This window comes from Ixodes scapularis, unplaced genomic scaffold (assembly GCF_016920785.2).
Source record: "Ixodes scapularis isolate PalLabHiFi unplaced genomic scaffold, ASM1692078v2 PGA_scaffold8__174_contigs__length_109621045, whole genome shotgun sequence".
NCBI lineage: Eukaryota > Metazoa > Arthropoda > Arachnida > Ixodida > Ixodidae > Ixodes > Ixodes scapularis.
In genome coordinates this window covers 9,304,571-9,323,477 of record NW_024609883.1, presented here as the reverse complement: position 1 = coordinate 9,323,477, position 18,907 = coordinate 9,304,571, and the positions used below count along the sequence as shown (strand labels likewise).

At 47.9% G+C, this 18,907-nt stretch overlaps 1 protein-coding gene across 1 annotated transcript in view; it reads left to right on the top strand.

Moving 5' to 3' along the window:
* Window positions 1-18,695, top strand: part of LOC120837646 — a 53,378-nt gene extending 34,683 nt beyond the window's left edge. The window contains exon 4 of the mRNA XM_040207153.1: window positions 18,573-18,695. Coding sequence (XP_040063087.1) covers window positions 18,573-18,695 — 123 coding nt within the window. The remainder of the gene's footprint in view (window positions 1-18,572) is intronic.
* Window positions 18,696-18,907: the final 212 nt, after the last annotated feature.

The following is an 18,907-nucleotide window of genomic DNA, read 5'->3' as shown; positions in this document are numbered from 1 at the left end:
GCGAATCTGAAGGACCCTTCCGGACGCCTCGCCAGGTGGAGCCTACGACAGCAGGAATACGAGATGACTGTTGTGTACAAGCCCGGCCGGAAACACAATGAGGCCGACTGCCTCTCAAGGGCCCCCGCCGAGGCCGGTCCTGCCTGCACCGATGACGACGACGATGAGTGTTTCCTCGGCGCTCTGGATCTCGGCTACATGGCAGCACTCCAACGAGACGAACCTGAACTGCGAGCACTCATCAAAAACCTAGAGGGACGAGAAAGCACTGTTCCCCGCGTTTTCATACGAACACTGCCAACCTTCTCTATCCGACAAGGTGTGCTCTACAAGAAGAACTTCAGCGACAACATCATGGCGTGGCTGTTGGTGATCCCTTTTAGTCTTCGAGAAGAAATATCTAAAAACACGATGACCCGACGGCGGGACACCTTGACTACAGCAGGACTCTTGCCAGGATATGCGAAAAGTACTGCTGGCCCAAGCTAGCGAAGACAGACCACCGCTACACCCGATCTTGCCACCAGTGCCAACGACGGAAGAAACCACCGATGAGACCGACAAGACTTCTTCAGTATATTGTGCCGCCATCTACCATATTTTTGCAAATCGGAATGGATTTCCTTGGACCGTTCCCACCATCAACGCAAGGAAACGGATGGATAATCGTCGCGACCGATTATCTCGCACGATACGCCAAGACGAAAGCCCTTTCGTCAGGTACGGGTGTTAAAGTCGCCAAGTTATTCATCGAGTCCATTGTCCTCCAGCACGGCGCCACCGAAGTCCTCATCACAGATTGTGGATCATCGTTCATGGCTCAGCTGACGCAAGAAATCCTTCGTTTCAGTAGCACGAGCCACCTTCGTACCACTGTGTACCTTTCGCAGACAGACTAAACAAAACTATCGCCGACATGATTTCCATGTATGTCGACGTAGAGTAAAAGGTGTGGGACGAAGCGCCTGCGGTCGCACCGACTTTTTTTGGCACAGTCGCTGCATGTAAAACAGGCTTAAGTTCGAGAACCTTCTTGCCTGATGGAGTTACGAATGTTTTACGCACCGAACGTTCTACGCCGAATGTTCCAGAAACCCACGTGGGTACAAAAGGTGCTTCGCGTGGCGGTACCGGAGTCAGTCTCGCACCAGCGCTTGATCCTGCTGTTACGCCGCCATCGACGCCTGCGACGCTAACCTTTATTTATTTTGTTCTGGGCACAACTTCGCCCCATTAAACGCTTCAGTTTCCTCAGTTACTCGTCGTGTCGTCACCTCGTCATTCGTAACAATGTACAGTTCCGTACATAAACACCAGTGCCGCACGTCCCGGAAACTTAAGGCCCGTTCCCACTCTTGCGTTTGACACGACCGACTGAGACAAGACCTGCTTTTTGTAAGCCTCTTGTGGCGGCTTGCGACCGGCTCTGCGGCAAGGCATCAGGTCGTAAGCTTTCGCAAGAGGCTCAAAAAGCGGTCTTGTCAAAGTCGGTCGTGTCGGACGCACGTGTCCGAACTGGCCTTTAGCCTCAGCTGACAAAGACAGTTCAGCATATAAAAAATCAAACCTCCCGCCAGACATAAACGGGCAATAGAATAGATTTTGAGATACGTTTTATGGCGCAAACCCAGTCCACGTCCCGAATGATCCCAGAAGCCTAAATTTACGAGCGTGGATGACCTTCTTTATTAAAACACGACAAAACACCGCGTTATGGCTTTTATTTGAGATTTCCTTCAAAAAAAAAACAAGAAAATAAAAAAGACGTACTGCAAAGTTTTATAGCATTTAAGCAAAATTCCATGGGAGCGTAGACTGAGTTTTTATCATAAAATGCGATCAAACAATTTACTTTAATGCCTCCTTAAAGGGGCGGTGCAACGATATTAAATTGGAACGTTTTTCAGTTTACACGAGCTTACTGGCACAAGTGGGACTCAAGGATACTTGCACGCAACGCCATTGACCGAGAAACTCCTTTGTTGCGCTGTAATTTCGAGGACAAAACCGAGTGTTTTCATTCAATCTCTCCTTCGCGAAACCTGATGACGTAGCTAGGCGGTAGCAGTACCGCCCAGTGGCGATTTTTAAATGCTGCTCATAGATTGGACCTGAGTATGGCGCGGACACTCGATTTAGGCTCGTGATAATTACTAGCTCGAGAAGCATTCGTGTAGTGTCCTGTGTCCAATCGCTGCAATGACGACAACAGCCGAGCCATAACAATGTCTGGAACTCAGCGCGTGTCCTGTGCCTTGCCAACCCCACGCGCCGCTATGATCAACATTGGCGGCATATAATCGGCTCCAAATCACGTGGCCGCTTGCTCTGGCTGCGAGTTGAGGGGGTGAACTCTGCCCTTTTTTTTATTTTTTTTCTGAGACTTCTATTGCGTGGGGTGAAAAACGAACGGGTATTTTCCAGGTCATTAACGTCAAGGATCCGTTCTAAGCGGTATTTGCGCAAAATACAAAAATCGTTGCATCGCCCTTTTAATAATCTCTAACTTTATCACAAGAATAAGCCCCGCAGATTATCACACTTTCTCTACTACAGGTTGATTCCACGTCAATTCATGCAATGACGGTCTGGGTCATAATTTTGACATTTTTGTTAAAATTATACATAAAACCATTTTCTTGGGAGGAATATATTAAGCTATATATGACCGCCGTAACAATTTTTTTTTCGCTGAGATATAAAATAGAGAAGCTCGAGGCGAGGAACTTGAGATTTCACGATGCTAATTTGCACAGTCGTCATTTTCTCATCGAAGCTTTCACGTCACCATAACTTTTTAATACTGTGACGGGTGTAAGAAGAGTAAGAAGACGTCACGTCGGGGACAAGCAGGGAGCAACTTGGGGCAAGAGACACACTTATATAAAAGCCTTACAACTGGTGTCAGAAGTAGGATCTTCAGTCAAGACGTCTTCTGCCGGCAGGCAAGGACCTTCCTTGAGCTCCCGCGAACCGGAGAAGCCATCGTGCCCCGGCCGGTTCCCGACTCTATCGACCCTAACGTTTGAAGTGACACTTCATCGGCCATTGAAAAACTGCTGGACGCCCACCACCAATGAAGCGCCCAGGAGCTCAGGCACAGAGATGCGGCCCTTTTGGAGGTTCTATTGAATTTATTCGAACGAATATTGGTCGCACTTCTTGATGCCTGCAAGCGCTGGTCCAGCTAACACTTTCCCAGGAAAGTGCAAATGATCTTCCACCGACATCAGCGACTACACATGTCGCGCCGACTATACCTCTGTCTGCGCCACGCCTTAAGCTGCGGCCATCGCAATTGGATGGCACAGACAGATGTCCGCCTACGTAACCCAGTGCGAGATTCTTTCTAAAGGCAATCGCTGGACTAGGATTACTTGCAGATAACCTCAGCGGTCCAGCATTGCAAGTGGTCCCCTACATGCCGCCAGAATCCCGTGGGTCGTACACCTTGCTGGTTCAGGTGTTAGAAGTTTTCGGCAATGGGCCTCAACGTCACCTTCATCATGCTAAGCTACGTCATCGACGGCAAGCATCCGGTGACACGTTGTCCCAGCTCGCTGACGACATAGAGCGTCTTGCACGCTTGTCATTTCTCGGGTCTTCTGAAGACACCGCAGATGCTGTCAGGAATGCGGCGTTCATTAATGCTATTGCATCTGCAGAGATCCGAAATGCGGTGCGTCTTTTCCACCCCCGCGCATTTCGGGCCGCTCACATGTATGCATTAGAAGTGGAGGTCGCTCGCAAGTGGACAAGATGGACAACCTATGCATCAGTCGGCACCCACCCCCCGACAATGACTTGCTTGAGTTTCCAACAAGAAGGCCACAGCAAAACAAACTCTCTTGTAAGTAAATGTTCTCAACCAAAAGTTGCTCTATGCAAGGAAACTACACTTGCTACCTTGCTAGGCTCGTGTTCTGTTCACCTCGGTGCCCATCTTATTCCGCTATGCGAGAGTACTGCTTCTAACCTTCAAGAGGACGACGCTGTCCTTCTAAAAAACTTTCTATCTCGTTTTTCGACGGCATTCACTTCAGCATTAGCGACACCAACTTAGGAAAAACAAATCTGACCGCACACCGCATCATTACCGATGATGCTGCACCCATTCCAGACAGCCACCTCGCAGGGTGCCGCTGGCAAAGCGCTCGCACGTAAATTACCTTGTTCAAGAAATGCTCACTCAAGGTGTCATTGAGCCAGCCTATGGACCCTGGTCCTCGCGGATCACCCTGGTAAAAAAAGGATGGATCGACCCGATTTTGCCTAGATTACAAAAAGCTGAATGATGTCACAAAGAAGGATGCCCTTCCGCTACCACGGACATACTGCATCTTAGACGCACTCGAGGGTTCCACCTGGTTCTCGACTCTCGACCTGAAGTGCGGCTACTAGAAGGTTCTAGGACATTCACCTGACAGAGAAAAAACAGCCTTCTACACAGCTGTGTACTCTACCAATTGACAGTCATGTCATTCGGGGTGTGTAATGCACCCGCAACGTTCCAACGTCTGATGGAGAAGGTGCTTCAGGGACTGACCTGGTCCGCGCGCCTTGTTTATTTAGAAAATATTGTGGTCCGTGGAAAGACGTTCACCGAACACTTGACAAATCTTGAGCTGGTCTTCCAACGAATTCAGGACGCAAACCTGAAACTAACTCCTATAAATTCACTCTATTTGCTGAGGAAACTTACTACCTAGAACAAGGCATTTCAGTCAATGAAGTTTCTCCTGACCAAACGAAGTTATGTGTCATAACCGACTGGCCGACCCCGACATCAGGTGTTGACGTCCTGAGCTTTCTTGGCTTGGCGACTTACTACCGGCGATTTGTTCCTGGTTCTTCACGAGTCGCTAAACCGCGTTATGCGCTGACTGAGAAGTCCGAGGTGTTCAACTGGTCCACCGAATGTCAAGACTCCTTCGAGGCCCCCTGCACTAGCTCACCCAAGATATGGCGCCTTATTCATTCTTAATACAGATGCAGGCAACGCTGCGGCCGGTGGCATTCTATCCCACCAACAAGAGGGCCACGAGCGAGTCATCGGGTACTACCGCAAAGCCTTCACAAAACCAGAGCTTAACCGTTGCACCACAAGACGCGAGCGTCTTGCTATAGTCAGTGCGCTTTCTCACTTCAATCACTACTTGTGCGGCAGAAAACTCATTATTCGTACAGAACGCGACGCTTTGACATGGTTGCTTGATTTCAAGGTGCCAGAAGGACAAGTGGCTCGCTGGCTGGAAGAACTTGAACAGTACAACTTTGATATCAGACATCGTGCCGGATCACATCAACAGCAACGCTGACGCTTTCTCCAGACGACCATGTAGTAAGGGCTCCTGTCGACAGTGCTTGAGCATGGTCAGCCGTAATTCGACCCCGACCACGGTGTAAGATAATCCTCTTCAGGTGAGGATAGCGCGCTCCTCGCGCAGTGCAGATAAAGTTCGCTTTTCACTCTCACTCTTTCTCTCTCTCACTATGGTTTCAAGTGGCGCCAGCAGATGACTCGTCGAACCGTGGGCACGGCAAAGACGGCTCGTGCCGCCTCATGCTCCACGCGCGCCGAGCTCCAGCGAGGTTGTCGCTCGTGCAGAAAACCACGGTGTACCGGGGTGTCATGGCAACGAGATAATTTTTTTCGCTCTCACACAGTTTCGCCGTTTGGCCGCCGGCGACTCTGTCAGCCACGGGCACGGTGGCCGCGGAATAATGCAGCCTTTCGGGTGCCCGTCGAACGAACGCTATCTGATTCCTCGCGCCCCGCGTTCAGCCCCGCCGTGTCCTCACCTAAAGAGTGTATCTTACACCGTGACCCCGACAGACACGTTCTGCCAGGTAGCCATTTCTAACAACATGTGGTCGCCTCAAAAGATTTAAGAAGCCCAGTTTCGCGACCTTGCTGTCGGCCTAGGTATCTAATGGAAGCGAAACGGTCACCGACCACCACGTACCAGTGAGACACGCTCGAATTTCGGAACGAACTTCTGCATCGACGTTAAGAGTCAGCTACTGGTGACCGAGTAGTGTGGCAGCTAGTGGCACCTCCCAAATTCCGCGCCCAGGTCTTCATACAGCTTCACAGCAGTCCTGAAGGAGACCCTTTTGGTGTGAATCGCACTCTTCGGAAGATACGTGAGTGCTTCTACTGGTTGCGGTACCATAATCACGTTAGGTTATGGTGCCGGCAACGGGACATGTGCGCTTCGCGTAAGGGCCCACACAAGAAAGCGCCCGCCCCATTGCAAGAATGCATCACTGGAGCACCATTTGAACATATCGCCATCGACGTTTTTTGTACGTTACCACGATCAAAAACTGGAAACCGGCACCTATTCGTTATTGTGGACTACTTCTCGAAATGGCCAGAAGCCATACCCAATCCTGATCAGACTGCCCCTGTTGTGTCGGATGCTCTGGTGACTCACTGGATATTCCGATACGGCGCACCCTTGTCGCTGAATTTCGACCAAGGGCGGAATTTTGAGTCTTAAGTATGTTAAGATGCTTGTCAACAATTTAACATAACCAAAACCGGAACAACGCTACTGCATCTTCAGTCCAATTGACTCGTGGAGCGCTTCAATTGCACCATGGTGCAGCATTTGGCTATGTTTCATAACAGCCACCAAGGCGACTGAGACGACTTTGTTTTTTTATTTCTGTCCTCCTACAGAACAGCTGTCCACGAAGTCACCGGGTATACACCTGCTATGATTCTCTTTGGGTGGGAAATTCGTATGCCATGCGACCTCGCCTTCTCAAGACCGCCAGATCGTCCCTCTCAATCGGAGTCGTACATTAATGACTTGATGACACGTCTTGAACAGACCCCCGACTTCGTCGGAAGACGCTCGTCTATCGGCATCCAGTGCATGAAGGCACGCTATGATGAGCCTAGCATGCAAGAGACTTTTGAATCGCGTGAGAAAGTGTGGCTGTATAATCCACTAAGAAAACGAGGACTTCACCGAAACTTCAAAGAAAGTGGCAAAAGCCATTCAATGTTGTCGCGCGTCTTAGCGATGTGGTGTACCGTGTGAGACACAAGACCCGTTCCCGCATGTTTGTGGTACATAGGAACCGCCTTGCTCGCTACGACGTCAGCTCTACCTAAAATAAGAATAAGAAGTAGTTACTTTTTTTGGAGGGGGGAAATTGTGACGGGAGTCAGAGGAGGAACAAGGCGTCACGTCGAGAACAAACAGAAAACACCTGGGGTCAAGAAACACGCTTAAATAAAAGCATTACAATACATTTCACAAAAGTTAATTTCACAACACATGCACAAATTAAAAGCACTAATAAAATATTTCTATGCCCACAAAAAATTGTACATGACATAAAAACGCGCTTTAAAGATATTAAAAAAATCTTTTGCAAATAAACTATTTTTTATAATACTTCACAAAACATATCAAAATGCGCGTCTTTAAATTATCTTTACAAATTTATTTACTTCTTTATTTTAACCCTAAAGGTTCTTCCAGACGTTACGTAAGGGGAACGTGATACAAAGATTGGTGCAACTGAACCAATTGTGGCATCAAGAAGAAATAAAGATAAAAAAATAAAGGTACAAAGCATTTGGCGCAATTTTGGCCTTCAGACATATAATATAAAAAAGAATGGTGCACAATAAAACACGTACATCAGAAAAAAGACACTGACAACAACAAATATTGCAGGTACACAAGACTAACCAAGGTTTAACATGTTTAGAGCAGAGGCAAAGGACTGATGGTCACTGAGGAAGGCAATTTCTCTGGGGAGGCTATTCCAGTCCGATAAAGCGAGGAGTAGTGGAGAGTTTTTAAGCATGTTGGTTCATGCAAATATGGGGTTAATTTTGTAAAGATGATCTAAGCGGGACGATATATGGTGAGACGGTAGTAGGAAAGAGTCCCTGAAAGGCGAGGGACTGTAGTAAAGTTTATAAATAAATGATAAGTGTGCGAGGGTGTATTCTTGTATGAAGATGTGACAAGTTAAGTCGAATTTTTAAACTGCCTACACTTGTAAATCCGGAGTAGTAGCAAGCTATAAATCTAGCAGCTTTGTTTTGGCTATGTTCAATCTTATCTGCCAGATATATTTGATGAGGGTGCCAAATGATTGATGTAATGCCCTGACTGGGCCTTTAAGGTGGAAATAAATGAATGAATGAATAAAATGAATACACAAGTTGAGATCTGGCAAGGGCAGTGTAGGCGAGAAGTTTTGTGTCTGAGCTTGCTTGGAACAGTGTTCGTTTTAGAAAGCCAAGAGTTCGCGACGCCTTGTTAGCGATGTGTTCACTGTGAAGATTCCACGTTAAGTCCAATGAGAGATGAACGCCAAGATATTTGAAGGATGAGACATTTTCAACGGTGTTACTGCCAATTAAGTACGTGCGAGGGGTGAGATAGTATGCTCACCTTAATGGTCTTCTTGTTATTAACGCGGAAATGTGCGCTGCTGATTTCTCAAAATATGGCAAAATTGGGCGTCGACATTAAAAAAAAGAAAAACTTTTATTTTTTTTTAAATTCCCCTTGGCACTTTGCGGTGACTTCACTGACTTGGGATCGCAAACATTGAGTAACATATGACCTCCAAACGGGAAAAACTACGACAAACCTTCACTCGGAGCGAGCCGACGTCTTCGTCATAGCGGCTTTGCCGCAGTGCACCAAACATTTTGAGCGTTAGTTGTGGCATGTATTTTATATTTTTCAAATTATTTTTTTCAAAAGGAGTAATTGTAACTGAAGCGAAAAGGGACTTTGAGCTGGAATACCCTTACTTAGCTTACTATTCACAAAAACAAAACGGTCCCACTCTGCAAATTCGCTAACTATGCATACATAAGCAATTAACAGTCTCAGTCGCGCAAGTGGCCATGTATACATCCGGCCCCTCGGTATATGACGGCTTAAACAGATGAGATGCCTGGATTCTTCTCGCAAGATTTACGGTGGTCCACTCTGCTTGCTTCACCGCACGAAACTCGAACCCGTTCCGCAGACAGATGGAACATGCAGACATTTGTTACTTTTTCACGCAGCACTTCCACCAAGTCTATAGCGGTGCCAATCGTTGAGTTGAGCGAAGATCACAAGTTCGTGAGCGTGGCGTGGTGCTTGAGAATCGCACCTACTTTATCAAATGCGCTTTTTTCGTGTCCAGTGGCCGAAAAGATTCATCTTGCCAAAGAGTACGGCTTCCGAGACTATTCGGTCAATTGGAAGCGATTCTTGAAATGCGCCGCCACTCCGTCTGATACAAAAAAAAAAAAAATATTTCAGAAAAGACTGGGCAATGTTCAACAACATACTCTTCTATGACCTTTGTGACTAGAAGAGCGTGTGAGCTGTGTCATGTATTGTCCTCGCTGACAACGGCAAAGCTTTGCGTGCCTTGCGTGGTCGTAGCCACACATGTGGGGAGACACACTTGAGTATTTTTCCAATGAACACTCTGCACTTCGGTTCGGAAGATTACTGTCCAATTTTCCGGAAAATCAAAGTGGAACATCACTGCCTTGAGTGGTAAGGCGATTCTTGTGTCACCTATCAGGCTTCGTTGAAGCTCACGGTTCTAAGAAGGCCTCATGCGCTTTTCGTTCAATGGCTCCAGTTCCTGCAGGAGGGTGGAAGTGTTCATGAGTGGGCAAGGTGAGAGCAGCGCTGGAACGATGCTCAATCGCTGTCTGTTTTCCACGCAGTTCCTCGCCTGATTTGCCGATCCCGAGTTCGACAACGCTGCGGGACTTCGCTTCCATGCCACGTCGGCCATCCCTGCCCCGTCGGCTCCCAGTCAGTACGTGATCGACCCGGCTTGCATGCGCGCCGACTGCAAAATCTCCAAAGTGGATGATAGCGATGGCTCGTCCGCTTCCATGCTTGCCGGCATTCCGCAAGTCATTCTCTTTGGTGACGTCACTCTAGATCGACCAATATTCGACAGAGCAACCGCCGTGACGTCAGTGAAAAAAGATATAAAATGTCCTCCGGCTGGTTTTGCCTTCAGTGGGCAAGGTGACGGCAGCGTTGGAACGATGCTCTGTCGCTGTCTGTATTCAGACAAGTTTGTTATCTTGAAAATGCTTATTGTGTCCGTTCTGCTAACCGCCTCTTGCTGCTGTTTCCTTGCGCACATGGTTACGGCCACCTTCTTTGTTTCGCCGACGTTTACTCTGAGCTAGTACATTGCTTGAGTAGCCTTCTCTTGAGCGGGGATGTCGAGACCAACCCTGGACCGAATAAAATGAACAAGAATAGCCAAGCTAACCCGGGGCCCAACACCCGATCTAGACGCAATTCCAACACAGAGCACTCGACGGCTGCAGACGGTAGTGATAGTGATGGCGACTATGCAGTTGTTGGTGACCAGCCCACGGTTGTAACACGTTTGCTTAATTGATCGCAGGTCAGAAAAAAACTGGCTCAAGATATTGCCGAGATCAAGTTATTTCACCTATCAGTGAACTCCCGATTTGATGCTCTCGAGTCACGAGTGACTGCTCTTGAGTCTTTGCCTAGTACTTCTGGTGACTATGGTGCACCTGGTGTTAATTTGTTCACTGGATTAAATCACTCACTGATGTGGTAGGTGGGCTCATTTCAAGAAATTACGACTTAGAAAACCGCTCCCGCAGAAGCAATCTTATATTGCACCGATTCTCAAAAAAAGTTAACGAAAGTAACGCAGTGCTGATTGATGTCCAATGTCTCAAATTTTTTTCGAAGAAACTGGCAATGGATTGCCCGCAAATTGGAAGGCGTCATAAACTTAGTAGAGGTCCAGACGGTTTTCTACGCCCCGTCATCATGAAGTTGCTAGTTCAAGTTCAAGCTGGCTCTAGCCATGGTGGCTGTGCGATGAACTGTGAAAGGTGTTGGAGCTGAAGACACTGTATAGCTTATGGACGGCCATGACTGCGAAGCAGGGAGTGAAGTGTGCACTTGACGGCTTTCACGGGGAGGGCTTCACTGACGGCAAGGGAACAGACGGGTCCTTGGTGGTCGGGACCGCAGTCGTGTTGGTGAGCGGCTCCCCGTCGCCGGTGGCGTCCGTGCTGGGCATCACCGTGGCGAGGGCAGTAGGGACTCCCCGACGGCGTCCTTTGGGGCGAGACCACCGTCGTGGCGACAGACTCTTTGATGCCGGCGGCGTCCCTCATGGGTGGGATTGCAATCCTGGCGTGTGTGGCGCTGCGCAGGGGCATGGCTGCAGCAGGTCTCGAACCGGGCGTCAAGGCGTTGCCTCAGAGGCTTGTCCGAGAGGCCGACCGGAAGGTTGGCAGAAGTCAGCCTCTCGCCATCAGACGCTGACCCCTCCGAGCTCGGCTCAGACCCAAACTCTCACTTTTCAGGGTCGGAACCTGTCTCCGGTTTTGGCTCACTCAATGCAAGGCAGGCGTTGTCCAGCACTGCACGTGCCGTTATAATGGTGGTGGTGGCTATTGATGGATGGTAAGGCAGAGTCCGGTGCCTTTGTAGATTTGTAGACACGAGAATCTGTTCTTCAAAAGCCCACTGCAGCGCTCCACAACGGGCCTGACCGAGGAATGTGCCTTACGAGACCGGCAGCAAGCAATGGAGGTCACGTGGATCCCAGGGACAGGGGTGATGAACCAAGACTCGAAGCCGTAGCCGTTGTCGCCTGCACGTTTAGAGGACGGAATCTATTATAATCTGTTCTTTTTAAAATTGACGGCAAGAAAGCAGTGAAAAGAGCTGATTGCAACTTTGTGTTTTCCTGGTACTACGCTCCTTCGGATAGTATTTACAAAGACGTGCCAGAGGTATAGACACAGGGCCTGCACAGTTGTTAATGTTTGGTACAGCACATTTTCTGTGGTACTGTGGTTTTCAAGCGGTACACAGCTACCGTATGCAAAAGGAATGAATCGAGCATGCTCACCGAGGAGGAGCTTGTCGTCGTCTACCAGCTGCCCTTGCTTGATGTTGCCGCAGAGCCAAGAGAAGCATTACACAAAGGAGTCGTGCACCGACCCAGGGCGCCGTGGCTCCATGCATCTTACCCAGCATTCTGCGTGACGCATCTGGAAGTATGATAGAGATACCGACATGAATTTACCTGAATGTTCCACTCATGGTTCACAAAGCAGTCTCAATCCCAGAACCTTCCAAGTTCTTTTGACACTATTAACATGATTGCAACACACCTTCAAAAGCCAAATTTGGGGGTTTTACGTGCCAAACCAACGACGGGCATCTGGCACGCCCCAGCGGAGGACTGAGGATTAATTTCGACCACCCGGGGATCTTTTGACGTGCAACCGAAAGCTCGGTTACACGGCGCCTTCTCCACAATAAGCCTCCGTCAGATTGCGGGCACCTCGGCAGGGATTCGAACCCGCCACATGGGGATCCGGAGGCCGGCGCTCTCGCCTCGGAGCCACCGAGGTGGCTGCAACACACCCTCATAGGCGCAAGATATGATGACAAGAAACTACTTCTTTCAAACAAACATAATGTGGAGGGCGGAAAGATGCACGTTTTAAAAGTCACGACATACTATTTAGAACACACGCTCGTGCAGTCGGAGCACAGGGGCGGATTCAGAGGGGGTAGTCCGGATGACCTGACCCCACTCTTGAATACTGCATGTGTCAAAATTTAGGGCCTGGAAACGGGGGTGGGGGTGGGAGTGGGAGTGATGTGGGGGTGGGGGGGGGGGGGGAGGTTAAACATGATACGCTGACCAAAAACCTGACCCCCCCCCCCCCCCCCCCCCCCCTCCCTCTAGAAATACCTACGTCCGCCCCTGGCGGAGCACACACGCCAGCACCTCTCATTTATAAAATGGCATATCGACACCGTACCGGCGTTACGCTGTATTCTTTTTGACACACATGGAACTGATTTTGAGTACGTAATACGAGCGTATGTACTTACCACCGTCACGTTGAGGGCGTAGAAATACTTGCGGCACAGTGAACCGCCTTCGTGGCGGTGGGATCGTTCTTGGACGGGCCGACAATGGCGATCGTCGTTTCGTTCACGCATCCGATGTCGCCGAATATCCTACCAAGCGGCCTGAGTTCCGTCTCCACGTCGTACCCCTCGCTCGGCGTCTCGGGGAAGCGGAGCCAGCCGCGCCGGACCCCGACACGACGCACGCTAGCGACGGACGCGACGCGGACAGAGACGCCGACTGTCTTCAGTCCCGCGCTACGTGCTCGTCGCTGGCCTTCAAACTTTGGAAGCACTGCGTGTCGCAGAAACAAAGTGTACAACACTTGAAGCTCCACAGTCGTGAACGTCCACGAGCTTCGTTTCGCAGTCTCTTCACCTCCGGTTCCTCGCGCCAACGTTATCTCGCGCTGCCGGCACTGCGTCGCACGCTTGCAATCCTCCGGGAGCTCGAATGCTGCGTGGTGCTGCCGGTAAGTGGTGGTGGTGGTGGAAAACCTCTTTATTGGTCCTGCGAAAACCCCTACCCCTCCGTCACCCCTTCACCAACACACCTACGCACAGTCTGCCGGTGAAGCAAGCGCCGGGTTCGTCTTCCCGGCGAAACCAATAACTCAATTAGTTGAAAAGTGGCATAATCGACCGACGACGACGCGGTTTGGAAAATATGACTAACGAAAGACACCTACTCAGGAGCAGGTACCTTTTGAAACGTACTCAGTACAAAACGAAACGTCAATATGTTGTCACGGTAGCCGACTCCGCCCCCATTTTTCTAGGGAAATTGTGTCACTCTTGCTTCCAACCAATCAGACGTGAAGACATCACTTCCGTGTACTTTTAAAAGGAACGTGTACAGTGTCGAACCTAGCTATCCTGGTACGCACTGCGCCAGCTGTTTTGCTCGTTTTTTTCTGCTTTTAGGCCTAGCTCCGCGAGGGCTTTACGATTCCTGTTGCGGTAGCTGTCAAGCCATCCCGCTTCTTTAGTTACCTATTTTGGTGTAATATATGTGTCCTCTACTTCAACTACTTTCATGCCCTGAAAGGAGCTTACCCGGTGCATCGGTGGGGTGGTTGACCCGCCCTGGGTGCTGCCTTGTGGGTCCTCGGTGACCGGCATCAGGCAGCTGCGGCGCGTCGTTGCGATGGCGCCGCGGAGTCTTGGTTGTTCACAAATCCCATGCGGGGCACGTCCGCTCCGGCATCGTCATCAGTGCCGTCGGTGCGATCACGCCAGAGTTTTTGATCTAAAAAGCAGGGTGTCGAACCGGTAATTATTTCGGTTCGGTTCGGGTTCGGGTTCTGTAGCATTGTATTTTGTTCCGGTTCGGTTCCGGTTTGGAGTAGCGCACAGAATATCACTCCGGTAACCAGTTTTAGTAGCGCGAACCGGTTCCAACCGGTTCCTAACTCTGACTTTGGTTCTTGACCGGGCAGTTCCTGCAGCCTTTTCCGAGCACGAGATACTTGCAATAGACCCGTCTAGAGTGCCTTTACAATGCAGTGCCTGCATGCACACACACTCACGTGCGTTGTTAGAGTGATGACATCTCGGCCATTTCGGTCCCCATAATTTTTTTTTAAGTTTTCGTAGAATGCACGCGCTGGCACGCGCAGTTGCATTCCTCGACGTGAGCACCTAGCTTTTAATAGTGCTTTGGCGCCACTTTGGTTTGCACCGTTCACTTATATGTTAGAATTAGCACGCGCCGTCGGCACAGCTACTACAAAGGATGTCTTCAGCTTGAAACAAGCGCACATCGAGGCACCCTAAACCCTGCACAGTGAAAACACAAAATACACCAATAATGTGGCAAGACTATTACTCGTATAGAACTGTTCTTAAGTGAGCTATATATAAGCGATCGGCTTTCCATTTTTATTGTATCTTTCGCACACGCAGTTGTGCAGTATTTCAAACTCTGCCAGAAGGCGGCGTAATTTCGGGATGAATCTGTAGACCTTTCGAAAAAAAAAAAAAAAGCTTGTGGCCGGTTCCATCTTAATTTTTAGTGTTCGTGCGTATAGCGCGTGCTTTGCTTGCTTTCCAAAGCGACGAACACGCACGTGCTGGGCTGTGAAAATCGCACGCTGGTCGAGCGGCTCACCGGCCATCTCGGCCACTCTCAACTCGCGCCCCAAAACGTTCGCTTAGGTTAGCCAGAGGCTCACATACTGACAAACGTGGTTTCGACCTTGCCTTACGGGGAAGCCACCAACCGTGTCCTACAAAAATTGTTCTACTCACTAACTTCCCAACGAAAAAAAAAAAAAAAGCACGTGCGGAAGCTGTTAGTCTCTAAAAATAGCGACACATTAAAAGGCACCAAAAATTGCAATGACCCTGAGGTGCCCGGTCTCAAATGGGCATTCCTCCCCAAATCCTCTCCAGAGGGTGTCGGTGGCTTCTTCGCACGCGAAACAGACATCTCTCAATAGCCAAGAGGTTGGCTCGCGAAAATGGAAAATAAAGCCATAGAAAATCGTTCAAACTCGTGACACCCGTCCGCGAGGTGCTTGTCACAAAACGGTTTGAAAGACGCAGCAAGTTGGGCAGAAATCGCCGGGAGTCTGCTGCTTGCGAATGGCCGAAGTTTACGAGGCCGCCCGTGCGGAGACGACATAAACCATGTTAAAAAAAAAAAAAAAAAAAAACATTTGCGTCTTATTTAAACGAATTTTAAATTATTTAGACCAAGCACCTTTGTTTTGGCACGGGTAAAATATTTCGCTCGTGTAATGAAATGTGACTAGATATTGATAGCCCTTCGAGTTCCGGCGGAAAAACGCAGTTCTAAAGACCTCGTGGCGATACTTTGTCTAGTCTCTTTGACATTTTATCGCAAACAACGCTCTATGCAAATGAGCCGGTCTGGGGGACTCAGAACCAGTTACGTAGAATGTATTGTTAACGTTAACTCCGTGATAATATTATATAACAGTACTCACATTTGAAACTGTCAGCCACCGAACAAAGTTCCGGTAATGCCACCGCAGCAAATGAAGTTCTCGAATGCTCAGTTGATGACGATGAAAGGGGGCTTCGCACAAAATTGAGAAAAAGGTTGAACTAAGGCTTTGGGTTGAACGGACGGTATGCTGGTCTTGATAGTCTGACAAACCTACAATATAAAATGTACAAAGGAATATTTTCTCCTCACCCTTGCCTCCCCCCGGCCACCTACCAAGGCGCGTCGCGTCGGAGAATCATCGCCGAGTAACGTTGCCTCCAACGACCCTTGGTTTTCTTTTTTTTTTTTGCAAGGTTAAATTTTGAACACGTTGAAAAGATTGTTTTTCATTGAAATGGACCACAAGCGACTCTATAAACTATACTGCCGATGCCAGCGCGGTACTTGTCCCAGCTTCCTTCAGCGTGTCGCTGCACTCAAGGGGAAGGTCACCTGGTGCGCTCTCGGTGCTCGATTGGTTAAATGGCTCATCGACTGCAACTACGGTCTATTTTGAGGTCAAACATTCGCGGACGCGTAGGCCTCCGTGCCTAGAGTGGTGGAATCCGCTCCGACACTTGGACATTTCGTAGCCAAGCGGCCAAGCGGTGCTTTGAAATCGCCGCTGCCGCTGCCGCGCCGCCAGGGTCAATCCAAGAAACAAAGTGAAGTTGAAGCTCTTCAGATGCCTAAGTAGAGGAGGGAATTGAACGAGCTCGCTGACCACGCTGTCTCTTTGTGTCTCTGCTTTTGATGGTGATGTATTTTTTATTACGTATGCAATAAAAAAGAAATGTAAAAATATCTGACAGTATGTAGGATCTTAGCAATATAAGAAAGAAATGCTCCCTAACTTTTCTCATTAGCCAAATATTGACACAATTGGCCCTGAACCACTTTCTTTGAACCGGTAACCGCCACATCAGATAAGGGTTTCGTTCCGGTTCGGGTTCCATATGAAGCGTTCGATTTCGGTTTCAGTTTTGTACCGGTTGAGTCAAAAATAAAGGTTGTGATCCGGTTTTCGGTTCGACACCCTGCTAAAAAGATGGAGCTCGCCTCAGACGTGGCATCCCTAGCTCGCCTTCTTCTTCCTTTCCTTGTGAAATGTATTAAAAAAGTTTTGCGGACGTGAAAGCTTGGATGAGAAAATGACGACTGTGCAAAGTAGCATCGTGAAATCTTCTCAAATTCCACGCCTCGAGATTCTCTATTTTATATCTCAGCGAAAAAAATTGTTACGGCGCTCGTATATAGCTGAATGTTCCTAGCAAGAATATGGCTTTCATATACACTTTTAACAAAAATATCAAAATCATAGCCCGGACCATCATTGAATGAACTGACGCAGGAATCATCCTACACTACCTTCGACTATCGCCGAGCAGTCCAATAAGTTCCCGCATCGTCTGCTGTTTTCTACGCATTTTGACCGAGTTCTAAATCAGATATAAAAAATAAAAGGTTGATTGCGATGTTCCTTCTCATAACTGCCCTGATCCTTGAAAACCAAACCATAAAAATTAATAAGCCTAAAGGGCCCCTGAAAAGAAAAAAACCAAATGTTTTTTTTTTTTTAACAGTCTAATAGGGCACGCGCGGCGAAAAAGTAATTTTACCCGAAAAAAAAATTGGCGCGGGACGTGATTTAGTTTGCAGTCACCTCCTTTCCACTTGTTTTCTCTCTACGGCGCGTGGAAGAGAGGTGGAGCGGCTTCGCCTTCTCGACCGAGATGGTCGTTCCGGAATGACCCGTGACATCATAGACTTCGCGCACAGAAGTTCAAATAAATCTCTCACCGTCAATATTGCATTAAAACTCTTTTCGCGCAAAATGTATTTTTTGGCACGCGTGTCACAACCAGACTGTTAAAATACTTTTTTTTTTTTCAGGGGCCCTTTAAACTTAAAACGAAATTTTACAAAAGCTATTTAATTCGAAAGTTAACAACCTTTACAAAGACTTTTATGTGCCCAATTTTAATCCTGCCAGTAAACAAAAAAAGTTATTCTCATCGAAAACAGTTTTTGTGTGCAGAAGTGCACATATTTCGAGCTGTACTTGTTGTTCCCATTTAATACCTCACAACTTGCCATGCTCCTTCAAGAATATTCATTTTGTTTGTTCTTCCCTTTACTAAGCTGAACCACACGTGAAATGTTCTTCACACTGCACATTTTCTTGCGTTATCCTCTTCCCTTTTTACTCTCTACAGAGTTTGCCAATTATTGTGTCTTTTGCAAAGCTTGAGAGGCATTTCAAGCAGTAACAATTTTTTTAAGATGCACTCATTAAAATATAAGTCCTTTTACGTATAGAAATATTAGAAGCATTAGTAATTGTATCTGTTACAGTATTGTTTGTAATATATTGTATAAAAAACTACTGCAATATTTATATAATGTTTTAGAGTATAAGAAGTATTCGTTGGTGAAGGTTGAAAGTGAAGACATCATCCCCTGAAGTTTCTACGTGAACAAGGAACCGATATATTTCTAGGTTGCAGAAAAAACATAATAAAATTACCTTTCTTGCGGGAGCTATTATCATGCAAGTTTTCATACTAAAATTTACACTTTTATTACAATTACAGCAGATGTTCACAAAATGTATACAGCTACTACATTGCGTTTGGCCTTAGCAGTATTAAGCAACCGCGTCGTGAATTCCTTCTTTTGCATAGGAATGCACGGATGAGGTGAAAACAATACTCATTGAATGGAAAGCGAAATTGAAGGTACGACTACTAAACACTAAGGAAGTTAAGTGTCCACCTCGAAGTGAGAGCAGGAGCTTCCAAGATTGATTGACGGACTGTATGACAAAATAAAAATAATAATGAATATATTCTCTGTCTTTGAGTCTTCAGTCTAAAGGGGCACTGACACCCCAAAGGTCGTATTATTTTTTATTGTCTAAAACGATGCAAGTTGTAGTCATATACACGCAAAAAAACCGCATCGCGAAAAAAAATTTACCCGAGCGCGCGCGCGCCTTTTTATTTTTGGCGTTTAAATT